The sequence below is a fragment of the Thermobia domestica genome, chromosome 11, assembly GCF_964235325.1.
Source record: "Thermobia domestica chromosome 11, izTheDome1.hap1.1, whole genome shotgun sequence".
In the NCBI taxonomy this organism is placed as follows: domain Eukaryota; kingdom Metazoa; phylum Arthropoda; class Insecta; order Zygentoma; family Lepismatidae; genus Thermobia; species Thermobia domestica.
Window position 1 is genome coordinate 43,012,942 of NC_137464.1, and position 23,376 is coordinate 43,036,317.

General features: G+C 36.7%; 1 protein-coding gene across 2 annotated transcripts in view; it reads right to left on the reverse strand.

Moving 5' to 3' along the window:
• Positions 1-23,376, reverse strand: part of side-IV (sidestep IV transmembrane protein) — a 980,143-nt gene that overhangs the window by 25,291 nt on the left and 931,476 nt on the right. For both annotated transcript variants that reach the window (XM_081730407.1, XM_081730406.1), the window contains exon 12: positions 2,243-2,482. In XM_081730407.1, the coding sequence (XP_081586533.1) occupies positions 2,243-2,482 (240 nt within the window). The remainder of the gene's footprint in view (positions 1-2,242; positions 2,483-23,376) is intronic.

Below are 23,376 nucleotides of genomic sequence, written 5' to 3' on the forward strand. Positions count from 1 at the left end.
CGAGGCTAACCATAATGATAAACATAATGAAGACAGGGGTAGAAAACTGGAGAACTCCGAGAAAAAACATGCACACGGTCGGTGTCTTTTAACCGCAAACTCCCTGGGTACACTATGGTCGAATCTGGGACCCTAAATATCACTTAGCGCATAAATTAAAGCGAAATTGAAGCGCTACTACTTAGCGATGTGAGTAGCAATTTGGACTTAAAAAATAATATTTCGAGTTTAGCAAATTGTGTAGATGACAATAAATAGAATAATAATGATAGGGACAGTAACGTCAGTGAAAATACAGGACTCAATGCTCTTCCTTTGATGGGTGGTTTTGTTGCAAGAAGATTGGGAAAGGTTCTTCGGTAGTTGCAAGAAGATTGATTTTGCTGTAAGACGATTGGGAAAGAATCCTTCATTAGTTGTAAGAAGATTCGTTTTGTTGTAAGAGGATTGGGAAAGAATTCTTCAGTAGTTGCAAGAAGGTTGATTTTGCCGTAAGAAGATTGGGAAAGAACCCTTCAGTAGTTGCAAGAAGGTTGATTTTGTTGTAAGAAGATTGGGAAAGAATCCTTCAGTAGTTGCAAGAAGATTAGGAGAGGATCCTTCAGTAGTTACAAGAAGATTGGTTTAATTGCAAGAAGATTAGGAGAGAATCCTTCAGTAGTTGCAAGTACTGCAAAATATTTCTTCATGATCACGACTGAATCAAATGAATATGCATAAGATAAAATTCTAAAAGGTCCAAATAGAAGCAAGGTGAAAGCAGATTGAAAAATGCACCGTGGACAAAATAAAACCATATATTGCTTTGTGCATTCTTATGGGACAAATAAAGAAATCTTCAATCAGGAAATATTGGAGTACATGAAATGTTATTAAAACAAAAATATTCGGTAACACGATGACTTACGAACGTTTTGTGAATATAAGTAGATTTCTTCATCTTTTGGATGATGCATGTTCTGACCATGGGGCTAAAAATAATTAAGCTTGTTCTAAATTACCTGGAAAATGAGTTCCTAAAAATATATAAGGTAGGTTGAGACGTGTCAGTGGATGAAAGATTTGAGAAGTTTAGAGGTCTTGGCCTCTTGCGTCTTCTAAGAAAGGTAGGTTTCGTGTGAAACTATACAAATTATAAAGAAATACCACATAATCCCTAATTATTGAAGTATCATGTTGTTGTCGATTACTGCATAAATTCACATGGAGCATATTTTATAGGACTAATCATATCGAAAAATATATTTCATAGTAGTTTTTGCCAATTATTTTCTTGCAAAACATTACAGGAAAGTTCTCAACATTTTTAGTAAAATGAAATGAACTCATTCAGTTTAACTTCCCAGAAGTATGCACTTTAAGCTAGGGAAAATGATTAAAGCAAGTGAATGATAATTGATAAATTGGTGGAATGAAAAAGTGGAGGAAATGGGAGTAGAACGAGAAATGGGAGTAGAGATACGATGTTGTTCATCATGAATTTACTTGCTTAGGGATCGAACCAGGGACTCCACATACCTGAGGTAAGTACGCTACCACTGAACCACTGTAAGTGCCCTTAACGTTTACAGTTAATGGTTATAAGATATAACGTGCATTGTGTCGATTTTTCTGAAAAAAATCAATGAAAAAGGCTCCGTCTAAGTGCCAATGAAAAAACACTGAGCACAAAAGCCCATTTGAAAGCCTGAGCCGCTCCAACGCCATCTATGAGCGACTGGCTGAACTACGTCCAGCCTAGCGACAAGAACGTGGTCAGCCTGACTTGACTTGATTTTGAGTTTAACGTCTTTTTCATATGAGACGTGGACCTACTGATTAACGTGGAATCCGAACCACATGAGCTCCCGTCGGGAATCGAACCCGGGTCTCCCACGCCAAAGGCGCGTACGCTAACCGCTTAGCCACGGAGGAGCTCAAACACGTGGATGTGAGTCTAATGTTCTAACCATTAGAGCATGGTGTCCCATGTATGTGTCAATGGGTTAAATGCGCGTGTAGAGCTTCTTATTATATTTATTAAACTAATATATATTTCATAAGGGTCAAGAAATTGTCTTTATTTTATGTAGAAACCTTGTATATTTAAACAAAATAAATAAATAAATAAAATTTACACTTTTTTAAAAACACTAAAAATGTCTAGGATTTTAAGTCATTACGTATCTAAACACCTTAGGACTAAATGTGTTAAATTCTAAAGCTTTTCAAAGATACAGAGAGAGGAAGAAAAATTGCTTACCATGTTTGTTTGGAATTACATCCGGGTCCGTTTCGTCACTTAAATGATCCACTGCCGTTGTGGCATTGAGCGGTATAATTGGCGGGTTTTCATCTATTGGTTCTTGCTTTGGTATACTTCGCCCTCTTCTATGTCGCCTGTATAATGCTATTACCACCACGAATACGATAATCAGCAAGGCCACAGCCGTAGCTATTAAACCTGTTAATACGGGGTTCATGGGCATTGGAGACGAAGATCCTGCAAAAACGAAACGAAGAGCAAATGTAACTAGTTACACTAACACAAAGTCAAAAACATAAATTACATATTTTAGAATATTACCCAAAGATATGGACACTAGCAAGACCCAGAGATTCATAGACTCCACTACAAAGCATGGAAGAGTGAATGCTAGCAATTACTCTTAACAATAGCATCTATGAGGGTATTTATAGAAGTTTCTTCGCCACTGGTAATAAGCAGTTTATAGTCTATAGTGCCACATAAGAAAGCAATAATGTACAAGTTTAAACTATATTGCTGCGTCAATTCGTTGGAAGCGTGCTGCATAGGAATGCCCCAGTCCACACAGCTGTTGTTGCCAAAGCTGCAATACTGAATCTGGGCTATACAGTAGGTTGAGTGTTGAATCTTCTGAAAGCCACCGTGTTTATCTGCAGCCTTAGCAAAAGCCACAGTGTTCTACTACAGCCTTGGCAAAAGTCAAAGTATTTTAGTGCAGCCTTGGCAAAACTCAGTGTTTTACTGCAGCCTTGGCAAAATCTACAGTGTTTTACTGCAAGCTTGACAATAGCCAAAATGTTTTACTGCAGCCTTGGCAAAAGCCACAGTATCTTACTGCAGCCTTGGCAAAAGCCACAGTGTTTTACTGTATCCTTGGCATAATCCACAGGATTTTACTGCAGCCTTTGTAACATATACCGTGTTTTACTGCAGCCTTGGCAAAATCCACAGTGTTTTACTGCAGCTTTGGTAGTATCCACAGTGTTTTACTGCAGCCTTGGCAAAATCTACAGTGTTTTACTGCAAGCTTGACAATAGCCTTGGCAACAACAATTGTGTGAACTGGAGTATTGTCGTTTTAGCATGCGAGATCAACGCAAAGCGACTGATTCAAATGAATACCTTCAATGAACTGATACAGCTAGATAGTTGAAAGTAATACATTATTTTTTGGTAGATGCCACTGTATGCCATGAACTGCTTATGGCGTGATATTTCAGTGTCAAGCCGGGAATTTTTGGAAATATCCTCGTATAATCGCCCTTAGATTTCTTGTCTCTTGTCGTTCATTGAAAGGATTATTTGTCACAGAGAACATCTGTGTTTTAAATCAAAACCCACTAGCTTTTTATTCTTTTGTGTTTCACCACACTTTGTCTCAGCACATGTAAAAAGGAGCTTTGAATGCGATGTTGCCAAGTTTGTACTAAACATTATGGCAAGTTGTTCTTCAGAAATAAATTATACATAGGACAGATGGCGACGTTTCCCGTACAAGCGTGGAGATGTATGTGTCCTAAAGCTCACTTTGTTCGTTCGTCGGATAGCAGATTTTACTGCCAGACACTTGTTTCAGAAATTACCAGGTTAATATAGAACCCTTCTAGATCACAGGGTACTTTTTCTCCACGTGTACTGGCTAGTGTGCACACCATCATGAAATGATGAAATTTGAACGCACTGCGATGGTTCGAATTTCACATTAAACTGAAGGTGCATGTTTCATATAGCCTCGTGGTGCTAAAAAAAGGAAGCAAAATCAATTCAACTTTACCATTATATTCACTGAAATGTCCAACACATTATTAAAAAACAACAAAAATATTCATTTTATGTCGACAATTCCGTATATATGCAATATTTTGATCATATCTGCGTTCATAAGGATGCTCATATGATAAGACTAAGGGATGATATCTCTTAAATTCATAAATTCTATACACTGTACTTTGCACTAGTTATAACTTTAAAAAAATTAATAAATAAAGCTACAGACTATTATAGTGTTCACGGTATGCTCCTAAGTTCTCAGTTTCTAACAATCCTTACATGATTTGCATTTTACCTTCGATTACCACGAGCGTTCATGAAAATAGTAGTCTTCCCTCGTATTTAATTCATTATCACAGCAATAATTCAGCTCGATACAAGTTGGCTACTTGGCTCGGTAGGACCCCATCTCTGATGCTACGGGTCTCTGATTTGATTTCTGACCAAGTGAGATTGTGGTGGACAATAGTGTGTCCGTAGGTTTTTCTCAGAGCCCTCCTATTTCTTGTTACATTCTTATTCCCTCAATTCCTTCATTCTCATTTACCTTCCTTAACCATTCGTCTTTTCAGCCTAAATAACATAATCGATGGACATAAAACTACAAATTTCATTATATTTGTTTTTACAAATTAGATATTGTTGCTTGGAAGATTGGAAACACAGTGCTTGTAAAAATCTTTGTTTTACGTCCCGTAATTATGTCGGCTAGCCTAAACGAGACGATGATGATGATAAATAAAGGAAATGGTGGAACGAATAAAAATGATGGAATGAAGAAAGTGGCAGAAAACGGGAGGACTCCGAGGAAACTCATGCACAAGGTGTTTATCCACCACAAAGTTTACTTAGCGCGAGCTGGGATCGAACCAAGAATCTTATGCACGAGAGGTGAATGCTCTAGTACTAAGCCATCGCGACAACCCTCAGTGCTTGTGTAATATATAGGGTGATTCAAAACAACACCAACAACATTTGGGAGGTGATTCCTGACATCAAGATAAGACAAAAAGTATAGACTAATCTAGGGGCACAAATGCTTCCTTTCAGAGGTACAGGCTGTCGAAAATATGAAAAAATAAACTCTGAAGGTCCATTGCTCCAAAACTATGGGACAACCGTAGTCGGATCAAGACCACTCAAGAACTAATATGTGCACTATCCAAAAATACATGTTTCAGAATTCTAAGGTATTTACGGAACAATTTTGTAAAGGGAATTTGGTTACGGGTATATAATTTGAAGTAGTCACCAACTACCTCTATAAAAGTTGTTGTGGATATACCACAGGATTGTGAAACTTGGATATTTGGATAAGGCACATATAAATTCCTAGTGAAGTCTTGACCTGCTTACGATAGGTCCCATAGTTTTGAAGATATGGACCTTTAAAGTTAATTTTTCATGTTTTGGCAGCCTATAATGCCGAAAGAAAGCAGTTGTGCACTGAGGTTGGTCTGTACTTTTTGTCTTATCTTAGTGTCAGGAATCACCTCCCAAACGTTGTCGTTGTTGTTCTGAAACACCCTGTATATCTATAAAGAAGGGGCATAGACCAGTCATGTTTCTTGTTTCTTTGCTTGGTCAATGCCTACACATTTTCTGAAGAAGAATGATGGTAAAAAGGTCTGTTTACAAGAGTTTCGCCCTTCAAACTATTTTCTTCGTTCCTTTTTTTTTTTCTTCTGATTGTTCCAGACTTCTCTCTCTCAGCCTTTTCTTTTCCAACTTCCTCTAGAATTCTCACTCTAATTCTATAAGCAGATCCTTCTCTACTTTTCTTTAAAACCCCTTCTCTGCCGTTTCTAATCCTTCAATTAACCATGATTTGAGTGGCTCGTGCGTGGAACAGAAGCGACATGCAGGGGCTAATGAAACTCCTATACGACGAGTTACATATAGCTACGTAAATACTACAAAAGACGAACTTCTTGATATTAACTCAATTAGATGGAAATATTACATGAAACAAAGTGCATTTTGATTCGATTTCGGTTTTTTGTAAGTAATATATCCAGTTCGATAACTTATTAAATTCCAGAATGAAAGTAAAGCAACCATATATTTGATGTAGACACTAGAGGCCTTTACATAGGGTGAACCGGGAAACCGGAGGCCCTGTATTTCAGAGATTTGCACTTAAGATTTGAAAACATTTATGAAATTTGATAATATAAATAAGTTCATAAATTGGAAATAGATACACACGATAACAATTCTATCATCAACATATACACTTCGGAAACAAAAATTCCCATCATTCTTCCATCTAAATGTTTGGCGTATTAGTCAATCTTGTTACCCTCCAATTTTATAGTGTAGCACCCTGTAACTAGGAAACAAATTAGTTTTCTAAGTTATTTGGAACACTATTATCAAACAATCTATTTGTCTGCAATATGATTGCTTTTTGTCACTATATACCTAAGTATCTATTCCAAGTTTTAGATTTGATTTGAGTTTATCGTCTCCTTCAGCACCTAGACTACATAAAACATGGACCTATTGCTAGAGATTAACGTGTAATCCGAACCACGTGAGCTCCCGCCGGTTAAATATTTCGAAGATAGCAGCTATTATGATAATAATTGAGAAGCGTTTGTCGTAATAGTAATTGCCGATTTCTTTTAAACACCAGAAGGAAGGAAAGGACAGGGAAGGAGGAACATGCCGAAGTAAAATTTCGGAACACTTTTGAATATAAATTTGAGGCATACCGTAGCTATAAAATCAAAAACGTAATTTGAACATATTTAGTTTTTGGTTTCAGGCTAATTGGCGTATAAGACTTACTAAAATTTAAGAACTACCCTGAATAAGAATATTATTTAGTAGCAGAAGTTTCCGAACAATCTGCAACCTGTAATACAGATTAGTATATTGGGTTGTCTAACTTAATGGGTTTCTGAGATATTCTATACTTTTTGAACCTCCAGAACGTGTGATCCGCAATCCCTCCTCAAATCGAAAATTGAAAAAAAAAAACTGTTTCGTACGCGATTAAATCTGGTAAAACTGTATCTGTGTAAATAAAAATTGATGGCTCAAGGAGACTCATTTCTATGCGAAAATTACGAGAAAAATGAACTACACAACAGCCATCCAAGTCTATGATTGAGTAATGAATAACTTATTTGACAAGTTAATGGCAAACGAGGCTTATAAACCACACACGTCCCTTTTATTAAGATTGTGTGTTTATATACCGCAGCAACCATTAACTAATTTGTCGGCTGAGTTTAGATGCCACACCCGTAATCTATTATTTTGCCATCAGTATTTTTAAATGTGTTACGAGATATCATAGGCTGCAGAGAAGATATTAACATATAATAACTGTGCTTAATGAATGCAAAATTTTTGCGTTTAAGCTTATTGATATTTATACGGGCAATTATTATTATTTTTTTTTGTTTACTTTGAAATGAACTAAGTTTGAATGATTTAATAGTATACTTATTTATCCTTCCAATCTATTATATTCCTTCCTTCCAATGCAATATATATATTACTAGCAGCGTTCACCCCGCTTCGCTGCGGTCACCCCGGAACGCAATAAACTTTGTTACTTAGATAATTTTTACTTTTTCGCTTTCAAGTGATATGATAAAAACCATAGAAGATTGCAGTAAATGTTAACATTATATCGCCTGTCATTTATGTTAACCCGCCCCGCTTCGCTGCGGTCACCCCGGAACGCAATAAACTTTGTTACTTAGATAATTTTTACTTTTTCGCTTTCAAGTGATATGATAAAAACCATATTAGATTGCAGTAAATGTTAACATTATATCGCCTGTCATTTATGTTAACCCGCCGAGTGACACGGTCATGCGGGTTGCATATAAATACGTTTATTTTTACCTATGATGAATAACTAACAAAGGATTTGTACGTTATGGACACTTGAATGGTCAATTATCTCAAGACACTGGTAATTAAAAATTAAAGTGATATGATAAAAACCATCTAGGGTCCAAATCCTAATAACCCCCCAAAAATAAAAGAAATTGGTTCAGCCGTATTAGCGTGATGAGGGAACAAAGGATTTTGTACGTTCTCTTTTATATATAAGATTTCATGAAAAATTTCGATATATGTAATGTTTAATATTTAATAATCAAATTCAATGAAAGTAATAGTAAATTAACAGACAAACTATACCTTAAAATGCTAGGTTTATATTTTTGTCTCCAAAGAAGAATTTATGTTTGTCTCCAATCCTTTCGACAATGACATCTGAAAACCACAAGTGCTAGAAACGTGTCGTTTTCATTGGTCGGTTTCAAATTTTGTGTAGATTGTCCAGTTCTGATTGAATATTTACAAAACATGGCAGTTATTTCTTTATTACATTTTTAAAACTACACTGGAAGTGTTGAAATTTAAAAAAACACCATATCCTACGTGTTATACACATAATTGTATACAGGGGTAGTATATGTCTCAGCCATTTTTTCATGCCTAAATGATAATGAAAAACGAAGGATGACCATTTCTACAGTCTAAGATGGATCTTTATTGTTTAGTGTGTTTTGGCTAATTAACACCATATATCAGTGACATTATAATTGTGTGTGTAATGTATTTGCTTATTACATAATGCCTACAAGAAGAAAGATAATTCATCATACATGAATTAGAAACTCCAACCGCAAGTAAGCTCAAATCTTGCAAACGGTGCGAGATATTGAAAAAAAAATCTCCCCTTTAAGGTATCCCTTGTCGATTTTTCTCAAGATGTCTTTCACTTTTGTCTGTAAAGGGACGTGTATAGATGTTGTGAGGAATGACAAGAAGATTCATACTCATATGCGAATAACGCGCTGTGTAGTGCCCAGGTTAAGCTAGTCTATATATTAAAATGTTAAGTTTATATGTTTGTCTCCAACCTTTTCGACAATGAGATCTCGAAAACCACAAGTACTGGAAAAATACCGTTTTCACTGGACGATTCTAAATTTTGTGTAGATTGTCCAGTTCTCATTCAAATTTTCAAAAACCGTGTCGTTATTGATCTTTTCAACATTTTAGGAATCGTTGAACCAACCCGCCATACTCAGCCCACAAGATTAACATTGTTGCAGGCCGAAACTACGGTGATAGTCAACCAGTAGAGAAATTGTGTATGGCGGGTTGGCGGACATTGCAGGCGCTTTGCTTAAATCTGAAGTGAAATGAAATGAAATCTTTAAGTTTTATGTCCCACGGTTATGCCGGGTAGGCTGAAGGAGACGGTAATGATGAGAGATGAGAGAAATGGTGGAATGAAGAAAGTGGGAGGAAACGGGAGAACCCCGAGAAAACCCTAGAGCAGGGTGTTTGTCCACCACAAAGTCCACGCGGCGTGAGCTGGGATTGAACCAGGGACCCCAAGCACCGGAGGTGAACGCTCTACCACTGAGCCACCGCGCCCCTTGCTTAAATCTGAATGGCAAAACCTATTGCGTGCTGGCAACTTCAAAGACCTCAAGAGGCTCATCGAAACGTACTCGGATGGATATGGAATTATTCGAAAAAAATATTTCCACTTGATATCAAGTTACCTCTCCACATTTGCTACTCACTCCAACATCTATACATAGCAATTCACTTCCTTTGTGATTCTCGTATCCTTTATTTGTGTGAGTAAGGAGACATGCACAGTGGGAGGGAGATTCATTGTCTTAACTGAACGATGCGCTGAGTAGACAGCGCAAGTTCAGCTAGTTCAAATTTTAAAATGAAACTAGAAAAGAAAAAGACATTAGAAAAATCATCACGTCATTAAATTTCTAATTAGTGTTGAAAAGAGTTGAGACGAAAAGAGAAATAAGGTTTATTCATCTCGTCTTGCGAATCTTGTGCAAGTCTCGTTTAGTCTCAATTCACGATCAGTTCGTTTTCGCCCCAATTCTCGAAAACAAAAAATACTTTTTCGTCTCGCACTGAATCGTATTTGTAAAATTTATGTGCAAAACTTATGGACTGAGGTTTTTTGTTTCTTAATCAGAATCCTTTCGTGTCACAACAGCACACCACCACTTAAATCATATTTTTTTTATTTGAATATTATGTGCCTTTAAACGTTGATAAACATCCATCTTCATTGAGATCATACATTTACTTTATCAATTTATAGTTTCTTTTCTTTTTACTATAAACCACGTAACAGTAAAACAGTGTTTGACATCTAACACTTCAGTGAAGAAGTACGGCTCTCAAAGACTCGTGAAATTTTCTTCTCTCGTGTTAAAAAACAAGGATTGCTATATTTCTTGTCTTGTTTCGAATCTATAAATATAGGTTTCTCGATATTTGACTCGAAAACGAGACGGAAAATGTCTCATCTCAAAAAATGAAATGAAATCTTTTGAGTTTTACGTCACACGATTATGGTGGCAAGGTTAAAGGAGACAGTGATGATGAGAAATGAATGAAATGAAGAAAGTGGGAGAAAACGAGAGAACCACGAGGAAACACACACATATATATTGTGTTTGTCCACGACAAAGTCAACTTGGCGCGAGCTGGCATCAACCAGGGACTCCACACAGCAGAGGTGAACGCTCGACGACTGTGCTACCACATGCCCCCATGTCTCGTCTCGTGAGCCCGCTATTCCCAGTTCATTTCAAAGTGATTTTGATTTTAGTGTCCCTTTCAGTAGCAAATCTATATATGAAACGTGAACCTCTACAGCTTAACGTGGAATCCGAACCACATGAGCTCCCACCGGGAATCGAAATCAGGTGTTCCACGCCAAAGGAACGTGCGCTAACAGTTCAGCCAGGACGGAGCTCTTCCATTTCAAAGAAAACAGAAAAAAATTCCTTACATGCATGAGTATATTAAAGAAACAAAAATGACTTACGCTGTTAAGATTCGGAATTTTACTATTTTTTTTTCTTTTACAGTAATATATGTATGTTCATTTACATTTCAATTTATATTTACTGTTTATTGATATTTCTTTTATCATTCTTCAATGTAAAAATGTAAATTCAATTTCTTTTGCTATTTTTGTTATCTGTCAGCCTCGGGTTCTGTTTTTGCATTCTCGTTGAGCACGTCAGAAGGATTTACATAGGACATTTTGCCAAAAGATCTTCGTAAACTCCCTAAAAAGATTTTGATTCTTCGCTTCCATTTACCTCTTTTACCTCCAATCCCATTTTCGTTTTTCTTTCACTTTTTTCTCTTTCCTTTTCTTTATTTCTCTTTCTCTCTCGATCGGATTTTTTCCTTGTTCTTGGACTGACCCGTGCTACGTTCCTCTCGATACGCCGGTAGCCTCTTGAGGTCATCCTTCAGATTCGTGATCGATTCCTGAAACGGAAACGGAATTGTAACTTCGAAAGCTGCAAGGTGCCCTAGGCTTCTTCAACCATGAGGTTTCAGTGTTGCACTCTCGGATATATTTTACAGGAAACGTACAAAACTAAAGAATCCTGCACAAGATCATACTATTGTTGGATACAATCCTTGGAGCTTTAGCAGCACTTGTTACAACTTCAAAGCGTCAGAAATCAGGTTCAATAAGAACAGTACATCAACTTCAGGGTCATTATTTTTAATCTGAATAGTAGATTTGTGTATTCGTTTAGCTGAAAGCCTACAATTACATTTGGCTGGTTAGTTGGATTAGAATGTAGCATCGATGCACCGAGGCTACATGAGGCGTGCATTTAGAACTTACAGTCGGAGCCTAATCACATAAATGGCTCCATGTAATGTACTCGCTAATGATGTCTTTGGTTCGAGCTGTCCCGGGTTCGATTCCTAATGGGAGACACTTAGTTGAGAAGGTAGAATACCTCTTTCAGGTCAGCCTAGTTTTCCTTAATCATACCAGGCAAATGTCAGTGGTAACTAACAAACAGGTTCCAGTTCACTTCTTTCCTTCCCCCTTCCGCGGGTACTGTACTCGCCGAGAAAAGTCACCCTTCATACGTGGCGGACTTGAGGCTATAGATGCCGGTAATGTTTAGAAATATGTGTAAACAAATGAACAAATAAACCACATGAGTTTCCGCCTTGAATTGAATTTGGGACACCCGCTCTAAAAGACGCGTACGCTAACTATACAACCATGCGAGTTCATCATCAGAAAGGATAAATAATCTGAGACACACTTGGGTCCACTCAAGAAATCTAGAAGTACCACTGAAAGAATGAAACAGTTTTTTTTTTTTAAATTATTGTTAAACCTTATAAACTTCATAACCATCTCTTTCGTTGGTAGATGGGTGTCACATATCAGAAAACATTTATAATGATTCTCAGATGGCCTTTTCCAACATTGTCTAATTGTGACTTTTGTGAATGGTTAATTTGTTTTTCGGAGTTTAAATTCAATATTAGCACTCAGATTAGATGAAGGGTAAACCTACAGCTTAACATGGATTCAAAACAACATGATATCCCTCCGCCAAACGAATTTGGGTCCCGATAGGTTTACGAATGAGACTAGGCGAAACAACATTTACGTGACACGTTTCGAGACAAGACCTTGCTTTTACGACACATTTTTGAGACATCCACGCCAGATTACTATAGAGGTCTAGATTAGATGATATTCTTACTACAAGAAAACTTCCATTCGCCAGAAATGGGCCGGTCTTAGGGGATTACGCCGTTTCTATATCGGCGATGTACGTACAAGTGTTTGATTTAGTAGAATCATTAGACAGGTAATGTACCGAAACTCCAAAGAAACACTTGAATTCTTTTCTTTCCATCTTTCGATACACACTTAACTTTCAAAGAAAGTACCCAAGTTTCCATATAAAGCATGAGTTTCCAAAGTTTAAGTTCACGGCATAGATTATTTTTTACGAAAGTATATAGCTCATTAAACAAGGTCTGAAAATTCGGTCACGATATTTTGTTGTGTAAGTTAACATACATTCTTTAGATGTCTCTTATATAGCCTCTTGAACATACAGCTTCGTATCAATTGTTTCACTCTCAAACTATGTGAATAAAGGCGTCGTTTCAATGAAAATATTTTGACAAAAATTTACTGCAAACTTCATGCTAGCGTGAAAACATACATTAGCAACTACTTTCATAAAATATAACATTCGCACAACGGGCATATGTGAGAAATTTGATACGGTAACGTAATAAGACAATGTTCGAAATGTCCTGCTCTAAAATATTTATATCCCCTTCATACTCCCATTTATCATTTATTTGTAGCTTCTTCTCTGATGATAGTAATGTAACAAATAATTTAATAAAGCTTTTAGATGTAGATTCGTGATTAATATTTTAAGAGCTCAAGCTAACTAACTACATAACTCTCTATGACTAAGTAGCCTGAAGATCAACACCACACAGAAAGAAAAACAGATAATAAATGTTATTATATGTCAATTTAGTCACGTCAGAAATGTTATTACGTATCTCCTTCCAATTTTGCATTTATTCCGTTGATTTTTTGTTATTTGTTTTGTTTATTGAAGGAAGCCTTCCTTTTCAGCGCTATTTTTTTTTTTTTTTTTTTTTTTTTTTTTTTTTTTTTTGCTTATTGAAGGAAACCTTCCTTTTCAGCACTAAATTTGTTCTGTTTATTGAACGAAGCCTTTCTTTATAGCGCTAAATTTGTTTTGTTTATTGAAGGAAGCCTTCCTTTTCAGCGCTAAATTTGTTTTGTTTATTGAAGGAAGCCTCCCTTTTCAGCGCTAAATCTATATGAGACGTGGACTTCAGTTTAAGGTCGAACCTCCGTAATGTGTTCGAAGTTTTAATGCTTTACCACTGGAATCGAACCCGGAACCATGTATACCAAATGGGTGCACGCTAGTCATTTTAAGAAAGATCGTTCCAATAAGGACACTTGTCTCCATGGTTACCTAATTAATCTGAGTTCAATATTCTATTTAATCCTTTACGGCAGGGATATGAACACAGAAACTTTAAGGACAGTTTAAATCAGCCATGGTCTTCAGTGGAGTGAGGATTTCGGAACAGTTCTCCCCGGAGTAACTTTCTATACATGGCTGTTGAATGTACTGGTGTGAAAATACTCGTATTTGTAATCCAAGTTAAGCATAACAGTGCATATGCTCCGGGGGAGAAATTTCCACCAGAGTCATCTCCCGAAGTCATCACTGCTTCAGTAACTCTTGAGTCGACGAGGGATTGCGGCTTGTGATTTAAAGCCTGACCTGAGTTACTACTAGTCTATTGCCACTGCCTCACAAAATTATCATCTTCACATTATGCTCAAATGATATTCTAAACGTTAAGTCCAGCGTTTCACAATCTTCTTTCTTGTCCTGCCTTATGGCTAAATAATACGTAGCTTTCATGTTACCACTTTCGATGCGAAAGAAAAACCTAGATTTGTTCCACAGCAGGAGTAATTAGCATCCTAAGTTTATCTTTAGGTAAACTTCTTATACGGTCCCTGTGCAGAGAAGACACGAAAACAAGTTCCTGTGTCGCTTGCCCCTCTTGCGAAGAGTTTAATGCAGCCAACTTGACGTACACTCATGTCCAAAATGATTGTCGCATATGTATAACTGTCTTCTTGTAAGAATATAATATGATAATGATTTTGCAGGGTATTTTTAATACTGATACTATGTATATAATCGAGAAATGTATATTTATGGTAAATTTCATAAGAAAAGAATTATAAATACGAAAATTAGAATGAGTAAAACAAAATTTTGCCAAATAAATGGACAAGAAAGTTTTATTTTCGTTTAATTGTTCTTATTTACTGCTCTTTTGACATGAAACTTGCCACATACATGTCTTTGCCGATTATACACATACTTACATTATAAGAAATACTGGGAGATTTCGTTATCAAATTATATTCCTCCAACAACATATTTATAGACATGCGACAATAATTTTGGACATGAGTGTACATATTCAGCTGGGTTGCATACTACAAAGGATTTATTATTATTATTATTATTATTATTATTATTATTATTATTATTATTATTATTATTATTATTATTATTATTTATTGTCTATAACTTGGGATTAGGCGGATGGATCATTTCCATCAACGAACTTAATGCTTAATTTTTGACTTTCTACTCCCTGGTCAAACTTGATGGTCATCCATCAAGTATTTGTTGAGAATTTTTACCTCTCAGACGGACGGACACACTGACAAATAGGGTAATAATATAAAGATATTTTTGTTGGTAAATTAAATTCTTTAAAAATCAAAGATATAAATAAAATGCTACCAAAACCATACCGAAAACTTTGATATCTCGGTTCCCCTACTTCACCCGTATGCTATATACACCCTAGAATAGCTCACGTAAAAAAATAAACAAACCAAAATAAATAAATAAATATAAATCTGAAAACGATTAATATTACAAAGAACATTATAGTGTTTTCTCGAATCTGATAGTAAAATATTATTTCTGTAATTGCGTTGGCAACACTGTGTATCTCTCCCTTGCCTTCACCTCAGAAACTTGCGATGTCTTTTCGTGCGAAGAAAGATGAAACACCTCTGCCTCCATATCGCTTTTTGGTACATCAAACACGCGCCATTCTGTTTCCAGATATAAAAACAGAAATAGAGAGAGAGAGAGAAAGGTGAAGAGCCCGGTGGGGAAAGAGAAAGAGAGAGAAATGGCTAGAAAAAAGAAAGGAAAAACACACGTGGATGGATATCTGTAACCATTTCTCCTTTTCTCCCTATATTTTCTCTGTAGGTGCGTTCTTTTCTCAAAATCCGCTTCCAATAAATGTAAAAGGAATAATACACACAACAGCAACAGCAGCTAGCGACAGGCTAGAAAGGTATTTGCCTGTGCACAACGATTTTATGCAGCATCCACTAAAGTGAGAACAGATTTAACCATTCACTCTTGCGTTAAATTAAGCAATATTGTATATTTTCTTGTATTCTAGTACATTTTGTTATATGGTTTTCTGTTAAGACCATAGTCTTAACTTTAAGTCAATAAAAATGCCTTGAATAAATTGGTAAACCATAACACCGTGCAGATTATTATTTATCGTGTCCTTCACGCTAATTTAGTGGATAGTGCATAGGTCGCGGTAATGATTTCGGATGATTTCCCCTAAGACACTTGGAATAAATGGAGTAGATAATGGTGGTACTGTGAAACTATTCGCAACTTCGCATGAATCCAATCAGAGAAATGTCCTTGGAGGAATTTGCTAGCTTCTGGAGGATCTCCCCCACCGGCACCTCCTGCTACGAGGTTCTGGGTTCGTTCCTCTTCCGAATGACGTGTCCTGTGATGTGCTTTATCGCGGTATACTTCACGTTTCATTTAGACATAAGCATGAAATACAACATCTCACTACACGTTAATTTGAAAATGAAGGACCGTGTTGCTGGCATTGTCAAATACTTTCGACTTTCTGCCGAAGTATTGCATGTCCACTGCGGTCAAGGCTTGCCTTTTGCAGACTTTGAACCCATCTTCTTAAAATCAGAACTTACAAGTATCTGAGAATTATGTTAAGAGCATGTTTGGAAATTATACCCTGCAGAGAATCCCTTGCACACCCCTCGCACATTGAAGAAATATACAGTTCTGGATTGCGAATATATGATTTCCTTTACGTTGATAAGATCCGTCATTCCATAGATTCTTAAATCGAAATGGCGCGTTTTCCCCACAAGTCCATATGAACTTCTGTTAATTTGATGTGACGAATCACTTCTTACAGCTTGTCAATAAAGTTCATTAACACCCTGCATATAGAATGTAAAATAGTTATGTATATATATATATATATATATATATATATATATATATATATATATATATATATACAGAGGCGGATCCAAGGGGGGCTATAGGGGCTATAGCCCCCTTTGACGCTCAGGTAACCACTGGATAAAATGGGTTTCGATCCTGCTTTACACTGGATAAAACGGCAAAATATGGTTTAGCCCCTCCCTTGATCATATATATCCTGGATCCGGCCATGTATATATATATATATATATATATATATATATATATATATATATATATATATATATATATGTGTGTGTGTGTGTGTGTGTGTGTGTGTGTGTGTGTGTGTGTGTGTATAAAACTATTTTAAACTGTTTTCTGAATAATAATTTTCGTGTGTGTATCTGTAATGATATTTCGATGACAATGTTACTGTAAACTAATTATTACTGTAATTAAATACATTATTATTAAATAACATATTGAAATAAACAGACGCAAGGTCCAAGTATCATTGCTTTCAGCGGTGTACAGTTACATTATAATTTTTATCTCCGTTACTTTTCATGCTAACAATGTGAATCTTTAACAACATCCCCGACATAGAATGTAGTTTCCACTAAGTTTTCTCTATTACCCTAGTGGCAGTGTTTTCTCTTAGTGACAGGCTGAGCCGTATTTAAGTTTGATGAGCCCCTAAGCTATTGAAAGTAATCGAGTCTTTTATATTTCCAGCTGTTCTTTGTCAAGTGATAGTTTAGGGAGAAGGCTAGCAGGAGGGACCCCAAGAAGCGTAGATTTGATTTTATTTATTTTTATCTTGAATCTACATCCAATTTTTGTTTCTTTAAAATTTTTGGAGCCTCCAAGAAAGAGTAGGGCTCTAAGCTATAGCTTGTTTATCTTATATGTAAATCCGGCACTGCTGACAGGGGATAATGTATTTTTTTTTTAATTTTCCTTCTGTAACTTCCCTCCGTGTTCTAATCTATACATAGTGGGAAAACTTACTTAATTACCTTTCGAATGAAATAAAATTTTCGTCTTTACACCAACCACTTCGTCCTATACGCAATTAACTGAATTGGCAAGTTTCAGAGGCTGAAAAGGTACTTCCCTATCACAGAAACCAGATAGAAAACGGAATATACCAAATATTCATATAAACTTTTTTGGTTAAGTACGACCTTCCCTAGCACCACCCAAAATATTTGTACTCCCTCATCGGACACACTGTATATTCCGTCCTATAATGAGTTCCAGAAGGAGAATTGTTTTAATTTATCGTTCTTATACCAAAAAGGATATCTTCTAATACATACTGTTTGTTGCAATAAATCATAATGCAACTCCAAGGAGGAATGAGTAAATGCATTCAAACCCATTGAAAATGTATACAGCGCGTACGTCTAGTAGCATTCTTGGGTCGATATTTGAATTAATGCTGCTAGAGGTTGTTTAGCGCAATAATCAGGCACTTAAACCTGAACAAGCGAACAGAAGAAGTGTGCGCAACCATAATTATGAATATTAGACATCAAAATGCGCAATATACTGTGTTCGAACGAGAACACAAGGTCTGCTCACGGGAAAGCGAATTTTCGTACTACGTAATTAGTGTACGTGCAGGACATGTCGATGGTGGTCTATGTATGAAATGATTGCAAAGACGAGAACCGCACACAGCAACAATCAAGCAATGGATTGTTTTATTTGGCCATGTCATGGTATGACAAACATCTTGTGTGAATTATTGTGGTGGACCTTACAGCGTCCTTCAATGTAGCTCGATGCTGAAGCGCGGTTACAGGTGTGAATATGAACGATGGATTGTTTGTACGCATTCGTTTGCGTCGACTTTCATTGTTTCTGAACCTCAATATCGTAAAGTTAAGAGAGAAACGTGAACATCGTCGCTGATATGTTGAGTAAAACGGTCAAATTTTCGAACGACTTCTGCTTCAACCTTTCCAAAGTGAATATCGTAGTGAGTATAAGCTGCTAGCATGTATTGCCGAGTGTCCTAGTTGCCGATCAGTAGGTGTGATGGAGTGGAGCGGATCTTGATTCTTACGCATAGAAAGAAACCTCAAGAATGTCTGTTATGTAAGAGCTCACATTCTTCTTACAGACAGCCTCGGTTAAAATATTGCAGCACAACAAAGCTCTGCCACATGTATTCGGCAGATGCAAGTGTTTCTTTCGCGGGACTACTGATACCGTTGATTCTATGGGCTACGCATCGCTGGTCGTGTGACATGCTTATCACAATAAGTTTTCCGGCCCACGAGTAATAAATGGTTGCGTGCAAGGCACCTTTTTCTTGACAATCTTCAGCAAATAGTGTGAAAGTCTCATAGACTCGTATTCAAGCAATGTGTGAAGACGATTTCTCGGGCAACGTATTTCATATATATATATATATATCTGTGATTCGATGCCATAAATCTAGGAGTCTCTCTTGTTTCTCTCTTGTGGCTTAATGGTTAGGTTAGCGCCTTCAGTGCAAAGATCGAGTTCGATCTCAGTGAACGCTCATTGTAGTTCGAATCTCACGTTTAGCAGTAGATTTACGTCTCACATAATCTCGATTCTAAAAGGGACACTAAATTCCAAATCAAAATCCATATAGGGCTCTGATTATAGAGTTATTAGGCCTCGCGTTATACTGATCTCCAGGTCCGTATCCAGGAGGGTCTAGGGGAACCATGTCTCCCTAAATTTTTTACTGCCCCCCTAATATTTTCACAGTAAGCTTGCAAATGAACTATAATATGGTGATGAACTATGGTATGGTTGGATCGGGCCCCCTAACGTTTACGCTACCCCCACCCCTACATTTTTGGGTTGGCTACCTGCTTGCTGATCTTAGGAAGGTTAGAACAGTTCTGAAATCGTTATCATTCCTGTATATTCATGTAACGAATCGTGTAAGTTCAGCCTACTTTGCTCGTATCATTGTCGGTGATATAATTTTCAGGAATAACGTTGTATTTCGAGGATCGAAATAAATTCGACTTTTTTTTTTTTTTTACATACGTTATTTAACTAACTGTTTCTAGTAGTATCACCTAATATCATCTAATGTCTCTGTTAGAAATTCTGTAACATTCTATTTAAACTTATATATATTCTCAGCGTGTAGCTGGAAAATCATAATCCATTTAAATAAAGATAGGAAGTTATTTGGATGGGGGACAGTTTGGAGATAAACAAAAGATAACAGCTTTTTTGAGGACGCTTTGTCAACCAAATAACGAGAGAAACAAAATGGGGGAGAGAAAAAAACTGCTGAAAAAAGAGGGGAGGGGCGAAATAGATGAATGTAGGCCATGGGAACTAGATTGAAGAGCACAGAGAAAGAGAGAAAGAGAGAGAGAGAGGGAAAGAGAGAGAGAAAAGAATAACGCTATACACAGTACTGAGAAAGCTTCCGGAAAAATTGTGGTTCGTTTACTCCATGTAAAACAGTCAAAAAAAGACAACAATAATTACGTTAATGATGCTGCTAAAGCTCATGTGACTGAACTCTTTTTTATGTATATTTACTAGAGAAGATATAATATTTTTCCTTGTTTTTTCCAAAACATAAAAAAGAACAGAAAATTTCCATAATGATGCTTCCAAAAGCTCTGTATAACACGGTCCTATTACATATGTATATATGTTCGTTCAACTGCCATTGACGTTACAAGCGGTTTTTCCTTGATTATATACTACGTATAGAGTGTCCCTGAAGGGTTAAAAATATCATAGGTAAAGAATCCTAGGATTATTAATAAGAATGAGTTACGTACATTAATGTGTTTTTTATATCTGTTTTTTTTTCTATTTAATTAAATACGTTGCAGCTATATTCACGATGAAAATTTTCGTTGGAAAATATCAAAGCGAGATATGGAAGCGCTGGTAGCTATGACAATGTAGTAGAAAAGGTTGTTACAGGTTTGCGGTAAGGAATTCGTTGACGAGCTAACGCCACGCGCGAACATCCCGAGTAATTATTGTAAATAAGTCAAAGGTGCAGTACTTTTTGGTACACAAACAACGTAGCCTGGGTTTTCTCGGGGTACTCCCGTTTCCTCCAACTTCCTTACTTGTACTATCTTATTCATTTGTCATCATCACCGTCTCCTTTGGCCTACACTTCATAACTGTGAGACGTAAACCTGAAAGATTTTATTTCACCCATTTCATTTCGAAGGTGCAGCGTGTTGAATTATAGAAGGGACAGCTGTTGAATGTGTGTGTGTGAATAATGACATATCGTTTCCAAAGTTACATCATATCAGAAGGGTCGCATTTATGCCCTTTTCAAGATTGGTTATATCAAGGTCTTGGACTTCTGATGCTCCACCAAATAACGGAACTTGATTGGGAGTTCGCTAATACAGTGTTTTCAAGTTAGCACATGACTTTTGGAGATCCAAACTCGAAATGTATGTAAACCAAAATCCGTCAAATTCACCCAATCAAGAAACTCTCAACAAATTTTAAGTTTTCACTTCTTATATGTACACTCATGTTCAAAATTATTGTCGCATAAGTATGTTGTAAGAATATAGTTTGATAACGAATTCGTCCGGTATTTCTTATAATTTTAGTATGTCTATTATCAGCAAAGACATGTATGTGGCAAATTCCATGTCAAAAGAGCAGCAAATAAGAACAATATAACGAAAATAGAACTTTCTTGTCCATTGAGCAACATTTCGTTTTTACTCATTCTAATTTTCGTATTTATAATTCTTTTCTATGAAAGTTACCACAAATATACATTTCCTGAATATACACATAGTATCAGTATTAAAAGTACCCTGCAAAATCATTATGAAATTATATTCTTACAAGAAAATAGTTATAGATATGCTACAATTATTTTGAACATGAGTGTACATATTATACCAATGTAGGTCATTGTTTTCTCTCGTTTCCCGCCAGTACTGCAGTTGGTTTATTGCGTCTTACTTTATATACAGTAATGCCAGTAATTTTCTTTACAACGACGAACACGTTAAGTCAATTGTTGCGGATCATCCACTGTGTTTTATTCTGGACGAAATTTTGGATTCTATGAAAACATATGTAGTAGGGGAAAGGAGGGTAAGTTGACGAGGTGTTTAAGATGACGAATTGTCAATTTCAGAATCCTGAAGTGATATGGCAACACAGCCTTCATGCGGTTCGGAAGGCTCTAGTGCCACACGTGTTGAGAGATAGAAACTATTCCAATCAGCCGTGTTCCAGTTGACCAGGAGTGGTTTGACTGTTTGCACGTCGGTTCGTTGTAAAATTCCGGTGTCAGAAAATAACGTCTGAAGCTATTGTGGTAAGTCCCCAGGACATGATTTCTGTTTTTTCGAAACAATGTAGTATATTAATTACATCAATAGCTCAATGTAACTCAGAAATAACTTGAGGACAGATTTGTCTCTTTTGCAATAAAAAATGGCTGTTTTGCGTAAGATGACGAATCAAATAGGCGAATTCGTCATCTTGCCCGAGCTGCGTGAGCCTAACAAGGGAGCAATTTGGAAGAATGGTTTATGACTATGTTGAGACTATGAAGATTACTCACCGATTCAACCAAGAAAAGAAAAAGGCCAGCAAGGACTTCATCAAGACCTTTATGAATAAATTTCATTACTCTCTGCGAAAAGCGGAACTACATCTGCAGGGAGGCTAGCTGCTTTCAACAAAACAAATGTTGAATCATTCTTTAATGTCTATAAAGATGTTTTAAATGAGAAACGCTTCGAATCTCATCAGATTTTTTAACATGGATGAAACGGGCTGTTCAACTGTACCCACGAAAACTCCAAACGTATTAAGTTCAAAAGGAAATCGAAGAGTAATTAAAGTTTCTTCTGCTGAAAGAGGCGTGAATGTAAGTGTGGGTTGTCGTTTTAGTGCTGTGGGCAACTACGTCTCACCATTCTTTATTTTCCCCAAGGTGCGTATGCAGGAACACTTTTTGAACAATGCTCCTCCTGGCTCTGCTGGTATCTGGAATGAGTCCCATCCCATATTACCTTACAGGCAGTTAACGTGTGCAGAGAAAATCATATTAGCCTCTTAGGATTTCCTCCGCACACAAGCCACCGGATGCAGCCTTTGGATGTTGCTCTGTATGGTCCATTGAAAACTGCATATAGCCGTGCTTGTGATGACTACTTGATGGCTCCTCCAGGTGAGAGAATCAGCATAAAGAATGTTGCTGCCATTCAATGTGGCATATAGTAGGGTGGCCACGATCAGTCACGCAGTAAAGGGTTTCCGTATTACAGGATTAGTGCCATTAAATTTTCAGATTTTCAGTGATTCTGTTTCGAGCCATCATTGACAACCGAAAACCAATATGTTCCTGAAGTTACAGCGACCACATCAACTGAAATAAATGCCACGGAACATTCAACAACTACAATGTCTAACTCAGCATCTGCATCATCTGTATCAGTACCTAAACCTTCTATTCCAAAATTGTCTCCTTCCTTTGCGCAATCTAACAAATACACTCTGAACCTGCATTAACACTTGCAGAACCCGATTCTTCCATTTTTGAACCCGGACCATCTCATGCAGACCCTGGACCCTCAAATGCGAAATCATACAATGGTCTACCCCTTCTTCCTAAAGCAGTTAACGAAGAAAGGAAACAGCGAAAGAAGC